This window comes from Petromyzon marinus, chromosome 61 (genome assembly GCF_048934315.1).
Source record: "Petromyzon marinus isolate PM22_M1 ecotype Great Lakes invasive population chromosome 61, UKy_Petmar_22M1.pri1.0, whole genome shotgun sequence".
In the NCBI taxonomy this organism is placed as follows: Eukaryota; Metazoa; Chordata; class Hyperoartia; order Petromyzontiformes; family Petromyzontidae; genus Petromyzon; species Petromyzon marinus.
This window is the reverse complement of record NC_133727.1, coordinates 9,943,774-9,970,135: the sequence shown is the minus strand read 5'-3', so window position 1 is coordinate 9,970,135 and position 26,362 is coordinate 9,943,774. Positions and strand designations below refer to the sequence as shown.

The following is a 26,362-nucleotide window of genomic DNA, read 5'->3' as shown; positions in this document are numbered from 1 at the left end:
ACCGCTGGCTGGACAGAGGCGGCGGCGAGGGAGGTAAAAGAAACCGGCACCGTTGCTTCGTAGGGCAGGCGCGCGTTCCCATTGAAAATGAATGACTGGCGGTGTTATTCATTGAATTGTCACGATTCAATGTAAAAATTAGTTGTAATTTTCCGGTTAAGTTTTACACCATCTCATGTTTACTTGTTCTGCATCGTTCCTGCAACGTTGTTCGCCCGAATAACGCAACGGTAACACCGGCACGCGATATTCATTCGACTGGCAATCGATAACAAACAATTGATTTTCACGCTCGCAATTTGATGCGTGTATCGGCAAGCATGCGAATCCGGTTGAATCGATGCGACCGAATCTACACGTACACAAAATTCTCGTGGTCCTCCATCAGGCCCGTCATGCACGGGTCAGACGGAGGGCCAAGATTTATTTGTTTAAAGAAACCAAACATCTTTTGCTCTTGCCGAGGACATTCCAGCAAAATCGTTGGCTTTCTGAATTTCCTAAAAATATTAACCGATAATCGGTAGAGTGTTCCGATTATTTACATAATCGCCTTAAGAGTCTTGCTCTAATATTGTCCTTTACAAGGTGGTGAGATTGCTAACTGCCTCGCCTGGTATGCAGGAGGTCGTGGGTTCCATCCCAACCCCGACGCCTGCTGCTGTATATTTGGAGTTTGCGGTGTCTCTCTCTCATCATCATCACGGTGGCTATGAGATGTTAACTACCTCGCCTGGTATGCAGGAGGTCGTGGGTTCCATCCCAACCCCGACGCCTGATGCTGTATATTTGGAGTTTGCGGTGTCTCTCTCTCATCATCATCACAGTGGCTATGAGATGTTAACTACCTCGCCTGGTATGCAGGAGGTCGTGGGTTCCATCCCAACCCCGATGCCTGCTGCTGTATATTTGGAGTTTGCGGTGTATCTCTCTCATCATCATCACGGTGGCTATAAGATGTTAACTACCTCGCCTGGTATGCAGGAGGTCGTGGGTTCCATCCCAACCCCGATGCCTGCTGCTGTATATTTGGAGTTTGCGTTGTCTCTCTCTCATCATCATCACTGTGGCTATGAGATGTTAACTACCTCGCCTGGTATGCAGGAGGTCGTGGGTTCCATCCCAACCCCGACGCCTGCTGCTGTATATTTGGAGTTTGCGGTGTCTCTCTCTCTCATCATCATCACGGTGGCTATGAGATGTTAACTACCTCGCCTGGTATGCAGGAGGTCGTGGGTTCCATCCCAACCCCGACGCCTGATGCTGTATATTTGGAGTTTGCGGTGTCTCTCTCTCATCATCATCACAGTGGCTATGAGATGTTAACTACCTCGCCTGGTATGCAGGAGGTCGTGGGTTCCATCCCAACCCCGACGCCTGCTGCTGTATATTTGGAGTTTGCGGTGTATCTCTCTCATCATCATCACGGTGGCTATACGATGTTAACTACCTCGCCTGGTATGCAGGAGGTCGTGGGTTCCATCCCAACCCCGACGCCTGCTGCTGTATATTTGGAGTTTGCGGTGTCTCTCTCTCATCATCATCACGGTGGCTATGAGATGTTAACTACCTCGCCTGGTATGCAGGAGGTCGTGGGTTCCATCCCAACCCCGACGCCTGCTGCTGTATATTTGGAGTTTGCGGTGTATCTCTCTCATCATCATCACGGTGGCTATGAGATGTTAACTACCTCGCCTGGTATGCAGGAGGTCGTGGGTTCCATCCCAACCCCAACGCCTGCTGCTGTATATTTGGAGTTTGCGGTGTCTCCCTCCTCGCGGTCGCGTGGACTTTTCTCCGGGTCCTCCGGTTTTTTTTAAGAATCGACATCACGCGTTCAGAGTATTTGGCTGCTATAAATTTCTACATAAGCCACTTCGTTGAGCCATCATTTGTGGCCAGGTTGACAGTGGGCCTTACCTGGTGAAAAAATAAAATAGTTTCGTTTAGTTTTGAGCCAAGTTCGCATATGGGCCCGCACTGTACTCAATCGCCGCTTGTTACCTTTTTTGCTGCGAAACAGATGAGTAGAATTTACATTCTTATTGTGCAATGGCACGCGAAGGTGTTACTTGTGACAACAAAGCGTAGGGACAAAGCGGAGGCAAACAGAGGGAGAGAGTAAAGAGAGTGACCCAGCGAAAGGCTGCTCTAGAATGGTGACATTTCCACACACGGCAAAGGTCACACACTCACCTGGCACGTTACCTCGCCGCTTAGGAATGGCAGATTTTTACCACGCGACATCTTTGGGGGCTTGTGGCCTTGGCAACACGGTGTGGGGGTTCTCACCGTGCCGAGTGGGGCCCTGCTGCACTCACGGTGTGAGGGTTCTCACCGTGCCGAGTGGGGCCCTGCTGCACTCACGGTGTGAGGGTTCTCACCGTGCCGAGTGGGGCCCTGCTGCACCCACGGTGTGAGGGTTCTCATCGTGCCGAGTGGGGCCCTGCTGCACCCACGGTGTGAGGGTTCTCACCGTGCCGAGTGGGGCCCTGCTGTACCCACGGTGTGAGGGTTCTCACCGTGCCGAGTGGGGCCCTGCTGCACCCACGGTGTGAGGGTTCTCACCGTGCCGAGTGGGGCCCTGCCGCAACAGTTAATTTGTTTAATCTCTCGTGGTATGAGACCTTGCCGACGTTGCTAAGCGCTGTCGGGGAAACTCTACCGCAAAGACATCTTTAACGGTGAACTTCTCTCGCACTGAACGCACGTAGCCAACCGCGGCAAACGGTCGAATTAGAGAACTTGCGGGGACAATTGTTGGCGCCAGCTCCACCGCCTGGCGGCCTTCCAGCTTGGCCTGCGGTTCCTGCTCAGCGGTCGTGAGATGCGGTTTGAATGAACGATGCCGATGTGCAAAATAAACCTTTGGGTTTTTGTTTCGTGGGATACACTCTCAATTTGCTGCTTCATCCTCCCCACAACGAATGCCGTGTTCAGGCCCAGACATCATTGTTTTGTTTAGTTTTACCAACAGCAACACTCCACATAAACTACGGGACCCAATTCAATGCAGGGAAGAAAGTATTTAAAAAAAAAGCTCTATGCCGGAGACAAAGGTGGCAAGGTGCGGGTGATCCCGGCCGCACCGCCCTTTCGCACGCGTAGCTCACCTACAGCCACACTCCCCGGCCGTGCCGCGAGCACGACCCCTATGAGCTACGCGCCACCACGAGGTGATCTTGCGTCGCTGTGAACCCACTTTCGGCTATTCTTTTGTAGAATGGCTCCCCCCCCACCCCCCCGAGTTACTCAGCTCCAATTACGTAACTCTGACCCTCGTTGCATAAGGACGAAAACGCACGAGGCGTTTAAAAAACGCTGCATTCCTGAGCCCCCCCCCCCAGGCTACGTGGAACCGCGGCGTTGTTTTTTTTTGCGTGCAGCCTCTGGCGTGTTTTCACAAAGTCTTAAGAGCTACCCGGCGCACAGGCCAGACCGCCGAGTCGGATGTCCCATGGTCCCAGGGCAGAGAGGAACTGGGCAACGGGGCAGAGACCGACGCGCACGTGGACGCGCGGATGAGTTGCCGCGTCACTGCGTCGCAAGGTCACCGCATCCCTGCGAGTCGGAGGTCACTTCGTTTGACCACAAGAGAGACGAACGGCAATCGGCGCAGTTTCTGGTCGCGGCAATGGGGAGGGACTCGGGGACTGAATTTGATTCAACTCCCGACAAAGTGGTAGGCACTTTATCTACCCCCGGAGGAGTGACGGGGTTGAGTTGATCCCTAGCCAGGGTTTGAATGGACGCAATGGCGATTGTGAAGCAAGCCGTTTGATGGGAACCGCACCAGGCCGGATTGCACACTACGGACCTTAAATGACTCCACTGCTGGATGAGGAAGGGCCTCCCCATGCCATGTGGTTGTGGCTTTTTTCTTACCATACTTCACCACGCTGATCAGTGCGAGTTTATGAAGGTAGGTAGCATAGACATTGAAACGTAGTACAGTACAATGGATTTTGCTGCACAGCCCTTTGATGACAATGTAGCCCTGCTGAAGGAGCCTATAACACCTGTTAAGCACGGTGGTTGCCCATCCAAGCACTACCCAGGCTTAATCCTGCTTAGCTTTCAGGATCTGATGGGACTGTGAGCAATCCGAGTAATTAGTCATTGACAGGTTTTCATTACCAGTGTGTGATTACCCAAAGTGCATTGCAATCTAATAATCTGTAATGTGGATGGTTAAAGAGCCTGTGACATCATTTACAAGAGTCAGATTTTTTGTGTCACTGCTGTACCACAAACCACATCACACGCTTTCCAATGGATTTCTACGGTCGTCTGGAACGCTCTTCCTTCCGATATTAGGAAGCCATTGGTGCTATGCACTTTTAAATAATCTAAATTGACAAACGCATTTCTTTACAACTGCTTTTTGTGTTGATTTTTTTCTACGTTTCCCCACACCTCTGATTAGCGCGGTTGGCTACATACGGTGCGAACAAAGTTCAACATACATCCTACATATAAGAATAGGATTTACCCTTTCTGGCAATAAAACAGTTGCGTTAAGATGTTAAAACACCAAACAGAAACCTTTTTCAAGGAATCATGTCAGCATTGGCCACATATACTTGTGGTGTTCGCCTTTTGGCGTCCTCTGGTCTCACACTGTTTGAGACTAGGCTCTAAAGAAATCTGTCTCTGGTGTGGACCAGTTTCAAAGACAATGCATCATCATATGCTACCAGAGCATGTTTTTTGTTTGCATGTCCACCACAAGTAAATGTGGTTAATGCAGACATGATTCCTTGCAAAATATTTCTGTTTGGTGTGTTAACACAACTGTTTTATTGCCAGAAAGGGTAAAACCTATTCTTATATTTTGATACTGGCAAGGGAGGTCCCATGATACGACTACACTATACACTACGCTATGCACTACGCTATACACTACACACTACACACACTACGCTATACACTACGCTATACACTACACACTACACACACTACGCTATACACTACACACACTACGCTATACACTACGCTATACACTACGCTATACACTACACACACTACACTACGCTATACACTACACACTACACACACTACGCTATACACTACACACACTACGCTATACACTACACACTACACACACTACGCTATACACTACGCTATACACTACACACTACACACACTACGCTTTACACTACACACACTACGCTATACACTACACACTACACACACTATGCTATACACTACACACTACGCTTTACACTACACACACTATGCTATACACTACTGTACACTACACTACACACACTATGCTCGACACTACACTACTATACACTACACACGATACGACTATACACAACACTACTATAAACTGCACTACTACACAATACACTACTACACACCACACTACTATACACTGCTCCATTATACTAAAGTGAAAGCTCATTTGTTTAGAACTGCTTTTTGTGTTAAGTTTGTTATCCTTTCCCCCACACCTCTGATTAGCGCTGTTGGCTATGTACGGTGTGAAAGAAGTTCAACGTACACACATACGGTGCGATGTTTAAGAATTAGCAGCAACTAAGAAATCAATCCTAGGTCGTCATCGTTCACGAGGACTTGTAACGAAACGGAACGTGTGCACGAGGTGTGAACCCCACGGTACCGCAATCACCGAAACGCCGGTGAGAATCGACATTTTAAGTCATCGTTTCCGATCGGCTTGGCACGAGAGATGCCCCACGTGCACTTTCGCAACACGTGCGCACTGGGAACCTGCGAAGGTTGGATTTTTGAACATCGGTGCGGCGGCTTCATCGGGCAGGACGGACGCGCGGCGACCTCGTACGTCGCAGTACGGATGTCCTCTCGTTGGCCCAAGGTGATCACTGCAACGTTGTCGTTCGAATGTTCGGTTCGTTCCCCCCAGAATACCAAATGCGACGGAAATTCTCGTTCAAACAAAAATAAAAACCTCGCTTGAGTAAAATGTTCCGGAAAAAAAAATGTGTGAGGAATTCTGCAGTGAAATTGTACCGAGCGGATTTCATATATTTTTTTCCGTTGTTGACTTTAAACTCCAGCTGCTCGTAACATGCTACGCTGTCGACACTCCCTAGGAAATCCGAACCCTAGAGATTTAAAATATGCTACTTTGGCTATTAAAAGAGCTACAGTCTTTTAGAGTTTCTAAATGGTATTAATCATGGCTTGTTTTACCCATTCATCATTAGCATCAGCCAAGATCGATCCACTGCTGGATGATCGCGCTCCCCCCAGCCAATGCCTTCTCTTACGGCCCTGCGATGTCAAAATCCACCGAGCATCTGCACACCAGCTGATTTTTTTTATCACTCCATCTCCGCCATGGACATCCTCTGGTGCCTGGCCCCGAAGTGTTGACGTTTACACTGCGCATAAAATTATTTAAGGCTGAGATTACCTAATGGCGGTCCAGGTATGGGCAAGAATTGAACCTAGGTCCCGGGGGGTTTGTTGCGCAGTGTGCTAACCACCACCACCGCTGCCGGATCATAATCATCATCATCGCTATGGGGACCGCTCACCCGAGTTTGATTCCCAGCTAAGGCTAGCACCAGTGGCAAGTGACAACCAGCGGGGACGATGATGCCCCCCCCCCCCATTCAGCTTGCCAGGGGTGGTGGGGCAAGCCCCGTCAGGGGGCATCTCGTTAAGGCCGGCTGCCGTGGACTAACGGTCAGTAGCATCACCAGACTTGCGATCCTGGGGGCGGGGGTCGCCGGTTCAATGCCATCTCCCGGCGCGGCTGTTGAAACGTTTGGCACGTTTCTGAATTCCACTGCGCCCCCCCCCGGCCCCATGCGGTGTTCACAAAGCTCAGCGCTCGCTTGGGCAAGCAGCAGGTTCTTCGCCGTTCTAACATTCCTCCTCCTCCGGTTTTCGCTGATGAGCCAATTCAATTGGGGCACGTTTGAACGTATTGGCGGTGCACCGGTGGTGCGCGGTATTATAAAAAAAAGCACATTTTTAGCAATCATTATTTATTTTCCCGCAACCAACGGTCAGAAAATCTTGCGGGGTGGTGGTGATGCGTCAAAATCAGTCCTCGTGATCTCGAAGCAGTCGCAAGACGAATGTTACGTATGTATGTTGAACTTCTTTTGCAGCGTACATAGTCAACCGTGATATTCGGAGGAGCGGCTGAACACAAAGCTTCACAGTCTGTTGCCGTATAGCAGCGTCCATCCCTGATGACCATTGGCTGCCTCCGTGTTCCAGAGGCAAGATTTGACTCCTCTTGCCCGAGAATCGGTGGGCCGGTTCCTCGATTCGTTTCCGGAATTTTTTCTTGGTGGGACGGTGGCATCACGAAGATTACGACTCGTGGTGGTATCACCACCACTGGCGGAGCCAGTGGGGGGGGGGGGGGGGGGGGGTGGCACATGCCCCCCCCAATGATCCCATCAATATTAGGGATTTCATTGGGGTTTATTAGTAAGAAATCGGCATTTTGCGACTCCCACTGCCACTGTGTAGCATATTATTACCTGCCAGGGACTCTATAAGATGATAGAACAATAATCTGAGTCCATAATTGGCAGTAAGTAACGGCAAAGCAGTTATAAGTCGCTCACAGAATTGTGCGCAGTTGCGTATACAGTCCAGAGACTTCCCTGAAGGCATCAACACCTTCAGCCAGCGCATTGCCGATCGCACAACGTGGTTCGAATTCGACCCTCGATCGATGGCTACGCCATCGCCGCACACGCGTCGAGTAAAAAGCAAGGGACAAGTCCTTACTTGCTAACAACTCCTTACTTACAACTCCTCTATCGTTTTTCATTGCTGGAGGGGTTGCCCCCCCCCCGCCACCTGAAAATCCCGGCTCCACCATTGGCCACTACCGCTGCTGCTGAATCGAAGTGGCAACTTTTGACGGAGAGGTCTGCAGCTCACTCAAGGGGCAACAGCGACATCGTCCGACTAGGTTTGAAGTTTTCGTGACTGCAGGGATCCACTCTTTGGTTCTTTCGGTAAAGTCACGTGGGTAGAAAATAAAATAAATTAAATCACGACGTTTCGGGCGCAACACAAGCGTCCGTCATCAGGTGGGGACGACCCCTTCTAGTAGCGCTCCACTTGGCAGCACTTTACTCCCCCTACCCCACACCCCCCTCTCTATCTCTCCTCCCTGGCTCTTCCCCCTCCTCTCTTACCTATACAGCCTCTTGTTACAGCAGCCCTTTTGCCCACTTCAGCAATTTGTTTCTTGCTGTGGTTGTCCCACCTGATGGCGGACGCTTGCGTTGCGCCCGAAACGTCGTGATTTAATTTATTTAATACCCACGTGACTTTACCGAGAGAACCAAAGAGTATCGTCCGACTGTTTCAGTTCTTACGCTGCACTGGTGCGGTACCGCCAATATCTCCCACTTGCCAACGACGTGATAACTCGATCCGATTAGCGCTGTCGCTGGGTGGTGGAGGGCTACCGTTAAAAATAATAATAAAAATATATACGCGGCCTACACGCCAATCTAACCCAATAGAGGCTACTAATTATGAATCGTAACATTGGTCACAAGAGCCGATGTATGAAATTTAAATGCCTTGCACGGCACTTTTTATACGCAGGAATGTCATAATTCCACGCGTTAATATGCACACAGGGTCCACAACACGTGGATACAAGGCTTTACCACGGACACACGGATTCACGCGAACGCACGCACCTACCGATGTAGGTAGCTGATAACTCAACTTCGTGGTGGCCGCGCTAGGCATAAGCAAAGTTATCAAAATCTTTGGGGCTGTAAGCATCTCAAGGGAATCCCAAATTCACGGACAAAAGAGGCCGTAAGCATTAAGCCAATTAATCTCTCTCATCTCGACCGTGTCAGCACCTCTCTTCTCCATGCTAGTTCAAACCCCCAATGAAGCTTGGGGAGCTGAATGGAGTTGAAAACAACTCACAAACATCGCCTTGTTATGAAAGCCCCAATGAAGAAGATCCCTGGGCGTTTGATCTTCCACTCGTGGTCCACCCTAAAACGCATCCACGGCAAAAAACCATGGCAGTAGATGCGGATGCACAAATGGAAACGTTAAAATCTCTCCAGTAGTAGTGGTGCGACTGTGGTCACCCAGAACAGACCGTACGTAGTACAACGTGTAACGACGGAACGCCCCGATCCACAAATACGGAGGAGGCTGCTACACTTTGCTTGGTCATGACGTGGTTATCTGCTGGCTTGACCACCTGCATATGAAACTGTAGTTATTGTCTCTGCATCTACATCAGCAGGCGTACGAAAGAGTAAGAAGATCTACCCGCTTCTTCACGCTCGCCTACAATTCTCTTATTTCACTGCACCTGTTATCTCCCCAAACCACTACACCTCTGTCTTCTAGCATCTCACTACACCCACCAATCACCCCACCACTACTTCCACCACTCTCCCACCACTCCCCAACCACTACACCCACCACTACTCCCACCACTCCCCCACCACTACACCCACCACTCCCCCACCACTCCCCCATCACTACACCCACCACTCCCCCACCACTACTCCCGCCCCACTCCCCCACCACTCCCCCATCACTACACCCACCACTCCCCCACCACTACACCCACCACTCCCCCACCACTACTCCCACCACTACACCTACCACTACACCCACCACTCCCCCACCACTACACCCACCACTCCCCCACCACTACTCCCACCACTACACCTACCACTACACCCACCACTCCCTCACCACTACAGCCACCACCCCTCAACCACTACACCCACCACTCAACCACTACACCTACCACTCCCCCACTACTACACCCACCGCTCCCCAAACCACTACACCCACCACTCCCTCCGCCACTACACCCACCACTCCCCCACCACTACACCCACCACTCCCCCACCACTACTCCAACCACTACCCCACCACTACACCCACCACTCCCCCACCACTCCCCAACTATTACACACACCATTCCACCACCACTACACCCACCACTACTCCCACCACTCTCCCACCACGACACCCACCACTACCCCACCACGACACCCACCACTACATCCACCACTACACCCACCACTACACCCACCACTCCCCCGCTACTCCCACCACTACACCCACCACTCCCCCACAACTACACCCACCACTCCCCCACCACTACTCCTACCACTCCCGCACCACTCCTCCCACCACTCCCCCACCACGACACCCACCACACCAACCACCACTCCCACACCACTCCCCCACCACTACACCCACCACTCCCCACACCATTACACCCACCACTCCCCCACCACTACACCCACCACTCCACCACTACACCCACCACTCCCCAACGACTACACCCACCACTATTCCCACAATTACACCCACCCCGATTCCCACCACTACACACACCACTCCCCCACCACTACTCCCACCACTCCCCCACCACTACACCCACCACTCCCACACCACTACACCCACCACTCCACCACCACTACACCCACCACTCCCCAACCATTACACCCACCACTCCCCCACCACTACACCCACCACTCCACCACCACTACATCCACCACTACACCCACCACTCCCCCACCACTACTCCCACCACTCCCCCACCACTACACCCACCACTCCCTCACCACTACATCCACCAATACACCCACCACTCCCCCACCACTACTCCCACCACTCCCCCACCACTACACCCACCACTCCCCCACCACTACACCCACCACTCCACCACCACTACTCACACCACTCCACCACCACTACATCCACCACTACACCCACCACTCCCCCACCACTACACCCACCACTCCCCCACCACTACACCCACCACTCCCCCACCACTACATACACCACTACACCCACCACTCCCCCACCACTACCCCACCACTCCCCCACCACTACACCCACCACTCCCCCACCACTCCCTCACCACTACACCCACCACTCCCCCACCACTACCCCACTACTCCCCCACCACTACACCCACCACTCCCCCACCACTACACCCACCACTACACCCACCACTCCACCAACACTACTCACACCACTCCCCCATCACTACTCCCACCACTCCCCCACCACTACACCCACCACTCCACCACTACACCCACCACTCCCCAACGACTACACCCACCACTATTCCCACAACTACACCCACCCCGATTCCCACCACTACACACACCACTCCCCCACCACTACTCCCACCATTCCCCCACCACTACACCCACCACTCCCACACCACTACACCCACCACTCCACCACCACTACACCCACCACTCCCCAACCATTACACCCACCACTCCCCCACCACTACACCCACCACTCCACCACCACTACATCCACCACTACACCCACCACTCCCCCACCACTACTCCCACCACTCCCCCACCACTACACCCACCACTCCCTCACCACTACATCCACCACTACACCCACCACTCCCCCACCACTACTCCCACCACTCCCCCACCACTACACCCACCACTCCCCCACCACTACACCCACCACTCCACCACCACTACTCACACCACTCCACCACCACTACATCCACCACTACACCCACCACTCCCCCACCACTACTCCCACCACTCCCCCACCACTACACCCACCACTCCCCCACCACTACCCCACCACTCCCCCACCACTACACCCACCACTCCCCCACCACTCCCTCACCACTACACCCACCACTACCCCACCACTCCCCCACCACTACACCCACCACTCCCCCACCACTACACCCACCACTCCCCCACCACTCCCCCACCACTACACCCACCACTCCACCAACACTACTCACACCACTCCCCCACCACTACTCCCACCACTCCCCCACCACGACAACCACCACTCCCCCACCACTACACCCACCACTCCCCCACCACTCACTCACCACTACACCCACCACTCCCCCACCACTACACCGACCACTCAACCACTACACCTACCATTCCCCACACCACTACACCCACCACTCCCTCCGCCACTACACCCACCACTCCCCCACCACTGTACCCACCACTGCATCCACCACTCCCCCACCACTGTACCCACCACTCCCCCACTACTACACCCACCACTACACCCACCACTCCCCCACCACTGCATCCACCACTCCCCAACCACTACACCCACCACTCCCACCACTCCCCCACCACTCCCCCCGCCACTACACCCACCACTCCCCCCACACTACTCCCACCACTCCCCCGCCACTCCACCCACCACTCCCCCACCACTACTCCCACCACTCCCCCCACCACTACACCCCGCCACTCCCCCCACCACTACACCCACCACTCCCCCCACTACGACACCCACCACTCCCCCACCACTACTCCCACCACTCCCCCACCACTACACCCACCACTACACCCACCACTCCCCCACCACTCCCCCACCACTGCTCCCACCACTACTCCCACCACTCCCCCACCGCTACACCCACCACTACACCCACCACTCCCCCACCACTCCCCCACCACTGCTCCCACCACTACTCCCACCACGACACCCACCACTCCCCCACCACGACACCCACCACTCCCCCACCACTACACCCACCACTACACCCACCACTCCCCCACCACTCCTCCCACCACTACACCCACCACTACTCCCACCACGACACCCACCACTCCCCCACCACGACACCCACCACTCCCCCACCACTACACCCACCACTACACCCACCACTCCCCCACCACTCCTCCCACCACACTCCCACTACACCCACCACTGTACGACCACTACACCCACCACTCCCCCACCACGACACCCACCACTACTCTCACCACTCCACCACCACTATACCCACCACTCCCCGACCACTACACCCACCACTCCCCCCACCACATTTACGCGATCTAACCCAAACGCCTCTATGATGGATAACAACAATATACACTGCCGCTCCGATCAATAAGGGTGCAGCCAATCGGTTCCCTCTTGCTACCGTGATGACGACGATAATGATGATGATCGCATCTATATACAAAATCACGATAATGGTCGCATCTATATATAAAACCACGATGATTATCGTCTACATAGACTCACGCCGCCGTCTTTCGTTCACCCTCGCAGCCCCCGCGGAGTTGACACCGCAGTTGGTTCGTCGGGGCCGGGGCGCGGGGGGGACAGTGATGTTACGGAACGTCATCGAGTTGAATAACCCTCAGTTAAGTTTCGCCATCGGGATGGTTGATCAATAACCGATAAATTAGTATGAGGGGGCGGGGGGGGGGAAGGGGACTTTGGGAGGAAACGAGAGAACCCGGAGGAGGCCCATTGTTTAAGTCGAGGTGGAGAAACCTCCACACCGCACACGCAGGTCGGGATTCGAACTCAGGATCTCCTCGATGTGAGGCACAAATGTTACCGCTGCACTGCCATGCCATGTTTTGCCTGTCTCATGATTTACGCCCATTTATTTGATGAGTTCTACATTACTCCATTGGGATGCCACACAGCAGCCACCATCGCCCCCGACAGCCGAGACCAGTGCCCCAGGTTAGGGACTCCACTGAACTATTATTTTTATTTGACCAGGTAAGTCCCACTGAGCTATGTAGCTCTTTTTCAGAAGCGACCCGGCCATCACAAATGGTTGCCCAACGAAGTGGCTCATCATCACGTGGCAATTTATAGCAGCCAAATACTCCAAACGCGCGTTATTAAATGCGGAGGGAAAAACCGGAGGACCCGGAGAAAAATAGACGCAACAACGGAGAGAGAGCGAGACACGCAAACTCCAGAATATGCAGCAGCAGGCGTAAGGGTCGGGATCGAACCCACGACCTGCTGGATACCGAGCGAGGTAGTTAACATCTCCTAGCCACCACGGTGATATGCCATAGGGAAGCCTTCATTCAGCAGTGGTTGCACAAAGGGCTGTGTAATTAATATTATTTTAGAGTGGCAATTTCGGTCTACTCCTCCACACCACCACACGCAGCGAGATGCGGCGCCCTTGTGAAACAAATGGCTCCAAGTATCACAGGAGAGCGGTAAAATATTTTATTGGTCCATTGGGATCGGAGCCTTGGTGGTCGACACGCACAGAGGAATTGCACAAAACCCCGTTGAACCATCTCATTTCTCGACAAGTCTTTAAAACCGCCCGAAGACCAAATCATACCTGGAAATCAACCCATCCCATCAAGATCTCAGAAGCTAAGCGGGGTGGAGCCTGGGCAGTGCTTGGATGGGCGATCGCCGTACGCAAGGGACAGCAGCGGGCATCGCGAGCAGCAGAGCGGCACACCAATTGTTGTTCCACACTCCCCCATCCACCCTCACGCGTTGACCAGCGTGGTGAAGTACGCTCGAAACGGTCCCAAGGAATTGGGCGTCCCTCGCTTGGCAGTAGATTCACGAAACGGGGGCCAGACGCGCGACATGGATGCGCGTGCGTGCGACACGTACGAGCACGTGTGCGCGTGCGAGTCGGACGCGCGTGTGTGTGTGCGCGTGCATACACACGCGCGGCCACGAGTGGATGGCCCCGTACAATGGGGCAATGTTCCTCGGGCACGGGGCACCCTCCTTCCTCCGAGCGCCACAGCGCCACGTTTATAAAACACTGCAACTTTGTTGCCGCTGTGTTGCGACACAGCGGCAACATTGTTGGGCCATTACGGCTCAACCAAGACCCATTGTTGTTGGTGCAGCGCGAGACGTGGGGGGGGGGGGGTGCAGGGCTGTGGTGGCTACTTTGGTTGGGATTACCGAGAGGATGCTGTGAAGTTCGCCCCATTTGACTGTGGATAATTCAACGGGGCCCAGCAAACATGTGAGCAGCAATCCCACTGATCTCACCGCCCACCCCCCCCCCCCGCAGACCACCCCCCCCACCCCCCCGAACCCACCACAACCACCGCCACCACCGCACTGCTCGGCTTCGATACCAAGCGCAAACGATGGGCAGCGCTTTGCCGGATCGGCACGAACCACGGGAGACGCCGACGCCTCATGCGACTGCGGCTACGGACTCCACAAGCGCGGGGCCTCATAGCTTGATGCTGCCCCCCACATCCACACGTGGGGCGAGCGAGCGAACGTGCTGAGTGAGTGGGGAGCGGCAGTGTAGTAGCGGTTAGCGCGCCGTGCTACGAACCCGGCGACTCGAGTTCGATTCCCGCTCACGTCCGCCAAAACCGGTGACGATTTTCTGAACCGTTCCTGGGCCTCCCCTAGGCCCACTCAACCTCAAATGAGTATCTGGTGCGGTGTGTCAACATTGTCACTGGGGAGACAAAGGCGGCCGGGCGTGGTGCTATCAGTGCTTCCCTTATTACAGACCAATTCAGACCTTATTGGTCACCCCGTTCCCTTGTAAATCTCAGCGTCCATCCACCAAAGTCCCATCACAAGGGAGAAACACAAAGAGACACATTATGTTATCGTTGTTGCCCGTATTGAGACGGCTGTACGCCGTACGGACCTGAAAACTCAATTCCCCTGTACAAGATTACGGGGTAAATCGTATGGGTTCACACGGTATGGTATTGTGTAGTGTGTAGTGTTTAGAAATGTAGTGTATAGAGTAGTGTATAGCATCCCTGTCAACCCCTTATCAGTGCCCTTACATTATTACAGACCATCTCAGACCTTGTTGGTCACCCCGTGCCCTTGTAAATCTCAATATTCATCCTACAAATCCCGTATTGAAACGGCTGTACGCCGTATGGCCCTGAAAACTAAATTTCCCTGTACTAGAATACGGGGTAAACCGTATGGGTTGACACGGTATGTGCTGGCTACCGATCACCTTCGTGTGCAGTGCCTGCCTTCATAGGTGCTCGCTTAGAGCTCTTGCGCCTACAGTCTGTTAAGGCTATACTGGGGATCTTTGTATTTGTATGAGTGAGTGGGTGAATGAGTGGGCGAGTGGGTGATTGAGTGGGTGGGTGATTGTGCGAGTGGGAGAGTGGGTGACTGGGACAAGTGAGCGCGTGGGCGAGTGGGTGAGCGCGTGGGTGAGTGGTTGGGTGAGCGGGTGGGCGAGTGAGCGAGTGGGGCCATGCAGCAGTCCACCCAACTCTCAGACGAAGTGGCGAGATCGCTTAGGACCGAATCTCTTAAGAGTTGCTCTTGGTCGGCCACACGCGCAAAGATTCCCGGACGAGAGGAGCTCCCGCTGGACTCCCCCCAGTCGCTCGACCCCGACCCGAGCTACCGGGACCCTCACGCACGCGACCGCCAGGCCCCGCCGTTATCCGGCGCCGTTTAAAGGTTCGGTTTACCGGCGTCAAATGGAGCATTCGCACGATTTAGTCGCTTCGCTGCTGAGACCGGCCCACACACACACGCGTGGGACGAGTGAGCGAACGAACGTTGCTGCACGAGTGAGTGGGTTAGCAGCAGTGTCATCGCGGTGAGCGCAAAGCCCTGCGCTACGAACCCGGCGACCCGAGTTCGATTCCGGCTCACGGCCACCAACCCCGGTGACGATTATCTGAAGCAGTCCTGGGCCTCCGCTAAGTCGACTCAGCCTCAAAATAGTACCTGGTGCAGTGTGTAAACATCGCCACTGGGGAGACAAAGGCGGTCCGACGTGGTGCTGGCCACCCACCCCCTCGTGTACCGTTCCGGCCTTCATAGGTGCTCGCTAACAGCACTTGCCCCTATTTTCTGTTAAAGATATATGGGGAATCTTTGTCTTTGTGTGAGTGTGTGCGAGGGTGTGCGAGTGACTGTGTGAGTGAGTGTGTAAGTGAGTGAGTGTGTGAGTGAGTGTGAGTGGGTGAGTGAGTAAGTGTGTGAGTGAGTGTGAGTGAGTGAGTGTGTGAGTGAGTGTGTGAGTGAGTGTGTGTGTTTCCCCGATTGAAAACATTTAGGCTGGCCTGCCTACGATCCATCCTGGGTTTAACCAGGCTGGATTGTGTGAGGAGCTCACAAATCCTTGAAAGATCTGGGCAAGGTCCCATCGGTGAGCTCCTCCGGCAGGCAAGGCTGCGTTGGCTGGGTCAGGTAGCCCGCATGCCCAGCCACCGCATGCCGAAACAGCTTTTGTTCGGCCGGATCGAGGGGGCTAAACGGGCGCGGCACGGGCTAGAGAAGAGATGGAGTGATGTGGTACAGGAGGACGTGGAGCTGAGTGGACTTGCCGATGACTGGTACCAGCGGTGTCAAGATCGGCCTCTGTGGAGGAGGCTCGTGAAGGACGCTATTGGGCAGTTGGAGGCAGTCGCCCTCCAACAACAACGGAGGGCGGAGGAGCGACGCTCACAACAACGAGTGGAGCGCCGGGTGGCTAAAGCATAGCAGGTTGGCACAGTAGGGGGCACAGGTGGTGCACCAGCCAGTCATCTCAGTCAATCGACCCGTGGCACCTGGGTCTGCCCCGTGACCTCCTGCCAGCGGGCGTTCGACACTTCACGTGGCCTCAAGGTGCACATGGCCTGGCACAAGCGTCGTGGTGACGTCACCGCCATTTATTGGCGAATGGCGGTTGTTGTTGTGTGTGAGTGTGTGGGTGAGTGAGTGAGTGTGTGAGAGAGTGTGTGGGTGAGTGAGTGTGTGTGTGTGAGTGAGTGTGCGAGTGAGTGAGTGTGAGTGAGTGTGTGCGTGTGTGTAAGTGATTGTGTGAGTGAGTGTGTAAGTGAGTGTGTGGGTGAGTGAGTGTGTGAGAGAGTGTGTGGGTGAGTGAGTGAGTGTGTGACTGAGTGTGTGAGTGTGTGTAAGTGATTGTGTGAGTGAGTGTGTGTGTGAGTGTGTAAGTGAGTGTGTGGGTGAGTGAGTGTGTGAGTGAGTGTGTGAGTGAGTGTGTGAGTGTGCAAGTGAGTGTGTGAGTGTGTGTGTGAGTGTGTAAATGAGTATGTGAGTGTGTGTGAGTGTGTGAGAGAGTGTGAGTGTGTGAGAGAGTGTGAGTGTGTGAGAGAGTGTGAGTGTGTGTGAGTGTGTGTGAGTGTGAGAGAGTGTGAGTGTGTGTGAGTGTGTGAGAGAGTGTGAGTGTGTGAGAGAGTGTGAGTGTGTGTGAGTATGTGTGAGTGAGTGAGTGTGTGAGTGTGTGTGAGTGTGTGAGAGAGTGTGAGTGTGTGTACATTCTCCCCCGTTTCCGACTTCTCTGGCTTCCTCGCATAGCCAAGCCCACACACAGTGGAACCGGCATTGGCTAAACATCCGAATGCTGAAACATTACCTGCAAATTACTCAATTACACAGCATCAGCAGCAGCAGCTACCATCGCCCCCTGTTACGAAACTTGGCAGGAAGTGTCTTGAGACTATGCCACGTTTGAGGGTAAAGAAGCATAAATCTTAACAATCAATTACAGATAGACTATTGGCGTTTGATGCAGTTTTATGAAGTAAAACCAACTGCTTGGTTTGTGAGGAAACATTACAATATTACAGTCCCTCTGATTAGCACGTTTGGATACGTTCGGTGCGAAATGAAGTTGGCCACAAAGAGCATACACATATGCCACAAAGGCAGAGATCCCCCTTATAGCCATGCGCACTTTTTTGGGGCAAGTGCTGTTGACGAACACCTGTGAAGGCCGGCGCGGTACACGAGGAAGGTCACCGCATTGCGCGGCCCTTTCAGATGCGCTTCTGCGGCCGTCTGGAACGCTCTTCCTGCCGATGTTAGGAAGCCACCGGAGCTATGCACTTTTAAATCTAGATTGTAAACTGTTTTTTGGTGTTTAGTTTGTTGTCCTTATCCCCACACCTCCGATTAGCACGGCTGGCTACGTACGGTGCAAAATAAGTTCAAAATACATAGAAGCATACAGTAAAACACACATAGATTGGCCATTGATGGAATGGTTACTCAAGAAACTCAAAGACCAGATTCTGACTTTTTTTTCACAGACTGAGAGACAAGTCTTACGTGGGGCAGAAAGCCATAGACAGACAGATCTAACTCACATGGGATCTGTCCACAAAATCACGAACCGGGCCAGCCTTTGGTGATGCGGCATTTGGACAACGGGACCAACGACTTAGCTCAAGGGAGCGCCGCTCAATTTCGGCTGCCGCAGACGTTCCCGGACACGCTGAGCGAATTTGTCGGGCGTTGAGCCGAATGGCGCGCGCTACGCCCAAACGGGCCGGCCTGGTCAACAGCAGTGGGACTCAATGGCGGCCTTTAGACGAGACCCAACACGCTTCATTGCTCACCCACTCCTCCACAACGGTCGCTCGCGTGCGTGCGACTGCGGTTTTCTTTTTAACGGATAACGAAAATTCAAAGTGAACTTACCTTCAGTCCAAAGAGGCAATTGCACGAATGGTCCAACATCAGATCCCCAAGATCTGGGCCAAAGGCACCGCAGTTCATTTCCCGGCACTGGCAGAGATCCGGGCCGGCTAGTCCAGATCCCCCCCCCCCCCCCCCAGGGGGCTTTCCAGCCACGTTCGCGGTCAGCGGACGCGCACACGAAATCCCGCACTCTCGCAGAAACGACGTAGAGGGCAGCCGTCGTGTACGGAGGCGAGAGGCGAACGGAACGCGGTCGTTGCCCCGGAGCAGGGCACCGCTCGTCGGTCGCGTGCTGCCACCCGTGAAACGACGGCGGTCATTGAATGGCGCGGGGTCGATTGGCGTTCACCGACAGCGGGGCCACGCGGCGGCGCATCAGCCGGACGTTGCCAAAGCGACCACGGACAAAAACAAGTAACGATTTTAATTTTGGCCAAACATTATTGACGTTTTCTTGAGTAACCCAAAGGTGTGGGAATTAACGGAAACAAACTCGAGTTTTCAGGTGGCGGGGACTCGGCTAGCCTGTAAAACGAGGCGATCATATATGACATTGTCACCGCCGCCACCTCGATTCTACGAGACGCCCGGAGCGCCCTCCTAGCCACGGCCCATCTGGGCCCCGCCGCGGATCTGTGAAGTGAAGGATGCCAGACCGCGATCGCTCGCGGCTATGCGGGGGAGCGAGGGCCGTGGGCCGATGGCACGGTGAAGGGAACCATTCACCGTGGAGCCATCAACCCCCCGCACAAAGGCCGCTCAGTGTCTACGCCGTGCCCCCCCGCCCCTGCCACCACCGCCATCGGCACCTCCGCTCTCCCCCCCCCCCCTTCCTCTGATGCCAAACAGTGGGGTCATTATCCACGCCTCGTGTGCTGCACGGGGAAGCCCACTTGCGCTCAGAGGCGACCGCCACCACCACTGCGTCGCCTTTAATTTGGCGACGGATGTGCCGTCCGTGCAAATTTGTATGCAAAGCGTCTGAGGAATGCCGCTGGGATTGCTGCCCGACTTTGCGCGTCTGTGGAGAGCGCCGACACCGGGAAGTGGCGTGCGAGCGTTGACGGCGTCCGCGCTTCGAGACATGGCTCCCTATTGTGTGCTTCTGTCGCCCTTTTCGTCGTCACCGCGTACCGTCGAATGATGCTGCGCTCCGAGCGTTGTCATTGACACGAGCCAAAGAAGGAGCTCGCCCAACGCACCGTCAGGTTGTGCCGCGTGCCGTTTGGTACAGTGTCCAATGTTTTACTCCACGCTTGCTTCAGCCAACGAAGTCAAATTCGGTTAAGTAGCACACTGCGAAGCCAGCAAGCCCGAATTTGTTTGCCAGCCATCGGTGGCGAACATCCACAACGACTTAACGGCCCATTCACCAAAACGGAGGAGGAGGAGGCATCGCCGCAGCGATGCGTCACTCTGCAGCTCCCGACTCGTTCATCTGGCGCAGCCAAGTCGATGTGAAACGACGGCGGATGTTGTTTTACAGCTTCACAGCAACATCGGCCGTACGCAGATGTGGTGCCGAGCGACCTCTGAACTCTAGCCATGCGGTGAGGCTATGGTAAAGTAACCTCCGACCAAAAATGAAACAAAATACCATGGGGAGACCTTCATCTGGCAGTAGATTTGTGAAGACTGAAATCAGATCACTTACCTGACATAGCGTGTACGGTGCGCGTGCAAACATGGGCAGTCAGGAAGTGAAACGAGGCCTCCGATTGGTCCCCCCTAATCTGGGAGAGACCACGTGGGGTGGAGGACGGAGAAGAGGAGGTAGAAAGGCCTGGAAGGGGATTGGCTCGAGGCAGATAATTGAAGGGATTGGATGAAAGAAACGAAAAGCAAAGGGAGGGAAAACGAAGGCTGACTGAGAGGGGAACGGTTGAGAACCGTTGGACAAGGAGGACGGGGATTGGCTGAGAGAGACAGGTCGAGGGAACCTTCGAGAAAAGGGGCTCGAGGGTTATAAAAAGGGGAAGCACAGGGGCGAGGGGACGCTGGGAGAGAAGACGAAGTTTGTGCCCCAAGAATAGTGCTCGCGCTCGAAGACAGCGCCCGTTGTTGACAAATAAAGGCTCGCAATAACGCGAAGGTGGTGTGTTGGTCGTCATTAACAGATTCACAAAGGCCTGAACAACATCATTATTGTGGACAAATATAAGGCGCCAGTTTTTAATCGTACGAGTGTAAAAATTATGGAATTGAATTCAAGTCAAAGATTCCTCGTGGTCAAATAATCATTGACAAAACTCTACCGTCACACTGAGCCAAGTACGGTGACTCATCAAACAAAAACATCCACCCTGACACCTCGGCATCAAGGGGAACGGTCACTAGAAAAATGCTACTCACTGTGCCAACCCACAGGAGGGAAAACGATGCGGCTACAGGTGGTGCCATATCAACATGGCTGGAGAAAACTCCGCGGCCATTAATGGAAACATGTATATAACAGGCGACCTTTCAGGCAATGGCCTTTATTCATTGCACATACATGATGACCGTGCTGATATGCTGCCAAACGCAGCATATCACAATACCATCTGGCTAGAAAGTGCAAGGCTTCACACGTTCCGCTGTCGTTAGAGTACAGAACACTGTCAATATAGACACACACACACGCCGATTTGATCTCCAGGCGCGGCAGTTGAAACAACGGTGCGAGCTTGTTAAAAAGGGGGCACCAGGAGATGTTAACTACCTCGCCTGGTATACAGGAGGTGGTGAGTTCGATCCCGACCCTGACTCGTGCTGTATATTTGGAGTTTGCGGGTCTCTCTTCCTGTTTTTTCCCTCCACATTTAGAATCAACGTCGTGCGTTAGGAGTATTTAGCTGTATAGCTCAGCGGGGCCTTGCCTGGTAATATAATAAAAAACATATTTTACGACAGTAAAACAAAAAAGTTTGAATCCCTCCCTCCACCCTCCCGCGCCTCCCCGCCACCTTTAATCCGCCCCTGCAGCGCGGGTCTCTACGCCGCCGCGAGCGCATCGGCGCGGCCGCGTGTTGTGGGGTAAAGCGTGGGTCACTCCCAATGCTCCCTAGACGTACGGTCGGCGTACACGAGTCGGCCAAAGCACCGCCTGCGAGCGGCACTCCGCGGGGGCTCCCCCCTTCGTGGGCGACCCTTGGCGGCGGAGTACAAGCGAGCGGCCGCAGGGCCGCGCCGCCTTTGACCTTTTTCGCGATGCCCAGCGCGGTGTTAACTTATTTTTCAGAAACGAGCTGGCCACAACGAAGTGGCTCATCGTCGCCACGTGGGAATTTACAGCGGCGGTCAAGTACTCAAAACGCGTGACGTCAATTCTAAATGGGGACGACCCGGGGGAAAGTCCACGCGACCACGGGGAGAACACGCAAAGTGCAAATATGCAGCAAGCATCGTCAGGGTCGGGATCGATCCCACGACCTCCTGTATACCAGGCGAGGTAGTTAACATCTCCTAGCCACCGTGATGATGATGAGAGAGAGAGACGCAAACTCCAAATATACAGCAGGCATAGTCAGGGTCAGGATCGAACCCACAACCTCCTGTACACCAGGCGAGGTAGTTAGCATCTCCTAGCCACCGTGATGATGACGATGACAGAGAGAGACATGCAGACTCCAAATATACAGCAGGCATCGTCAGGGTCGGAGTCACCAGGCAAGGTTGTTAAAATCTAGCTACCGTGATGATGATGAGAGACAGAGAGAGACGCAAACTCCAAATATACAGTAGGCATATATACATGTGACAATAGTGACAGTGATGACGATGATGATAGCATATACAAATGTGATGACAATGACTGTCACGATGATGATGACCGTTTATATAAATGTGATGACAGCGACGACGATGACGACGACGACGACATCGATGAGGGTGCGCTAAGCGAGGAAATGCGAGCAAGACTCACGGCTCTCCGTGCAGACGGCGGCGGTTTCTGCTTGACGCGGAGGACGTTCTGCCCCTGCTCGACGGCAACCTTGGGGGTGGGGGTGGGGGGGGGAGCCGGAGGACGACACGCGACGGGCCCGCGATGAGAATCGACGTCCACGCGGCCTCCGCTCGTCAACTGTGCGGGAGCGCTCGCGCAGCACGAAACAACACCGGCACGGCCGTGCGGTCGAATGCACGGCGATCCGGGGTGGTGTCGGTGGGACGATGGGACGGCCCTACGTCAATTAAGGCCACAAACGCATCTTTATTGTGTACGTGTCTTCGTACTAAGGTGCCCCCCGCCCCACCCCGTATCGCTGGTTCAGTGGAAACATTGGGAATCTCCAAACCGTGGCATTTCAAGTCCTTGGCCGCCTGCCCGTGAGCTACATGAAGCGCACAACCACCAGTATGTTTGGCGGCCTTTCCTCTCGATTAAGCAACATTCGTTTGGCAATTACCCAAATGTATTTCTTCGAAGACCCTCAGGAGGGGGATGAAGATGTCGAATAGCTTCAGCTGATAATGTGCCACCGCCCCCACCGCCGCACAGAACTCGCTCGCTCGCTCTCGAAGAGACAGAGCCACTCTGAGGATCGAGCAAGGAAGAACCACGGGCAAGCGGGAAGGCAGCAGCTATGCGGCAGAGTGGGTGCCAGTAGTTGCCCAAGCTCTGTGGTCCTCTACATGTCAAGGCGTTATCGGCCAATTAACGAGGGCTTACACGTGGAAGGAAACCGGAGCTCCCGGAGAAAACCCACGTGTGCAAGGGGGCAACGCTCTATCCTATACAGACGGAACCGGTGAGGTCCACAGTTTGTGCGCCACGTGCAGCGGAGCCACCACCACCACCGCCGCAGCCACCACCGCCAGGTGGCTGGTCTTTATTGCCGCGTCTTTGATGTTCCTTAAGCGGCCACCGAGTCCCTGAGTCAGGAGCAGCTTCGTCAGAGAAGCAGTGGGCGCTGGAGGCCCGAAAACGAGCGACAAAATCCGTGTTTGCTCTCTTTGTATACGTACCGTCGCGAGCGTGGTTAATCGACAGCCCGTGCTCGCTGACAATCACACGCACACGTGCAATGTAAGCTGTAGCGATTACGCGTTAGTATGTGCGCTGCTTTATGCCAGACATGCCATACCGTCCCTATTTCTATTTACAAGGTAAGGCCCCACTTAGCTGTGCAAATCTTTTTGAGAAGCGACCTGGCCACAAATGGCAGCTCAACAAAGCGGCTTATCATCATCGCATGGAAATATATCGCAGCCAAATACTCTAAATGCGCGCGATTCTAAATGTGGAGGAGGTACGAACCGGAGGGCCTGGAGGAAAAATCCACGCGACCACGGGGAGAACACGCAAACTCCAAATATAGTTTAACGTGTAGGCTTTCGCGACCAATATCATCCATAAGAGGTTTTTTTTTGTCGCCTAATGAAGATACACTGAGGAGTAAAAGTATTTGATCCCCTGCTGAATTTGCACGTTTGCCCACTGACAAAGAAATTATCAGTCGATAATTTTAATGGTAGGTTTATTGAACAGTGAGAGACAGAATAACAACAACAAAATCCAGAAAAACGCATGTCAAAAATGTTATAAATTGATTTGCATTTTAATGAGGAAAATAAATATTTGACCCCCTCTCAATCAGAAAGATTTCTGGCTCCCAGGTGTCTTTTATACAGGTAACAAGCTGAGATTAGGAGCACACTCTTAAAGGGAGTGCTCCTAATCTCAGCTCGTTACCTGTATAAAAGACACCTTACATTATGAGACCTCCTTTGCCAGTTACAAGATATAGTAATAGGTTTTTACCTTTTTACCTGGCACAAAAACTGACACCTTTATACAGTGGATCATGTTTGCAAAAACCACAACACAAGTAGTCAAAATGCAAACTAAAAAGACAACTCTGATCATATGCACTGTCCTTGAATTTGATTGGTCCACACCCGAGACGGCTTTTCTTAGAGCCCAGTCTCCACTGGTGTTTAACTACTTGTGTTGTGGTTTTTGCAAACATGATCCCTTATATAAAGGTGTCAGTTGTGCCAGATAAAAGGGCATCTTCAGGGTCGGGATCAAACCCACGCACTCCTGTATACCAGCCGAGGTAGATAACATGTTTTAGCCACCGTGGCACCCCCAAGGCTCTCTCTTCTGGCCACGACGAGAGGCTGCTCTACACCAGTCCGGTCCAAGATATTTGTGGGTGCTTTGGGAGTCACGCCACGGGATGAAGGATCCTTTGGGATCTGGCGCAGAGCAGTGGAGCCCCTTATGTTGGAGAACGGCCCACGGAAGCGGATATCGCAGGGCTAACACGAAGATCCCTTCTTCTTCAAGTAACCTTTGGAAGGAATCATGCGTTTAGAGTATTTGGTTGCGATAAATTCCCCGCACGATAAGCCATTTAAATGAGCTATCGTTTGTGACCGTCAGGTCGCTGCTGAAAAAGAGCTACATCGTGGCTCAGTGGGGCCTTACCTGGTAAAAGAAAAATTATTTAGTTCAGACACAGCAGAGGACAGCGCTTCCCACTCACTGTGCCGTACGAGGGGAGTGTTGGTCGCATGGCGGTCAGAACCGCACGTTCATTTTCGGGGCGGGAATTTAGCCAAATTGAGTGCAGAACCAATAAAAAAGATTGTGATGGTTATCTTGGTGCGGTCATTGGTGACTGAGGGGGGCTGAGACCCGTCAACTTGAGAACCCGGTTCAATCACAGGTAGCGGCTGCAGCCTGGATTGGAACCCAGGATCCAAGCGGTGCCGGCTCAGCGTCTCTGACTGCTGAGCCACGCCGGCAGTGGCGGGGGAGTGGTGGGTGTAGTGGCGGGGGGAGTGGTGGGTGTAGTGGTGGGGGGAGTGGTGGGTGTAATGATGGTGGGAGTTGTGGGTGTAGTGGCGTGGGGAGTGGTGGGTGTAGTGGTGGGGGGAGTGGTGGGTGTAATTATGGTGGGAGTGGTGGGTGTAGTGGCGGGGGGAGTGGTTGGTGTAGTAGTGGGGGGAGTGGTGGGTGTAGTGGCGTGGGGAGTGGTGGGTGTAGTGATGGTGGGAGTGGTTGGTGTAGTGGTGGGGGGTGTGGTGGGTGTAGTGGCAGGGGGAGTGGTGGGTGTAGTGGTGGGGGGGTGTGGTGGGAGTAGTGGTGGGGGCAGTGGTGGGTGTGGTGGCGGGGGGAGTGGTGGGTGTAGTGGCAGGGGGAGTGGTGGGTGTAGTGGCGGGGGGAGTGGTGGGTGTAGTGGTGGGGGGTGTGGTG

General features: G+C 53.8%; 1 protein-coding gene across 4 annotated transcripts in view; it reads right to left on the bottom strand.

Annotated features, from left to right (window-relative positions):
* LOC116955741 (rho GTPase-activating protein 7-like) overlaps positions 1 to 26,362 on the bottom strand; it is a 212,098-nt gene that overhangs the window by 132,455 nt on the left and 53,281 nt on the right. For all 4 annotated transcript variants that reach the window (XM_076053536.1, XM_076053535.1, XM_032977011.2 and 1 more), the window contains exon 4: positions 23,081 to 23,149. In XM_076053536.1, coding sequence (XP_075909651.1) covers positions 23,081 to 23,149 — 69 coding nt within the window. The remainder of the gene's footprint in view (positions 1 to 23,080; positions 23,150 to 26,362) is intronic.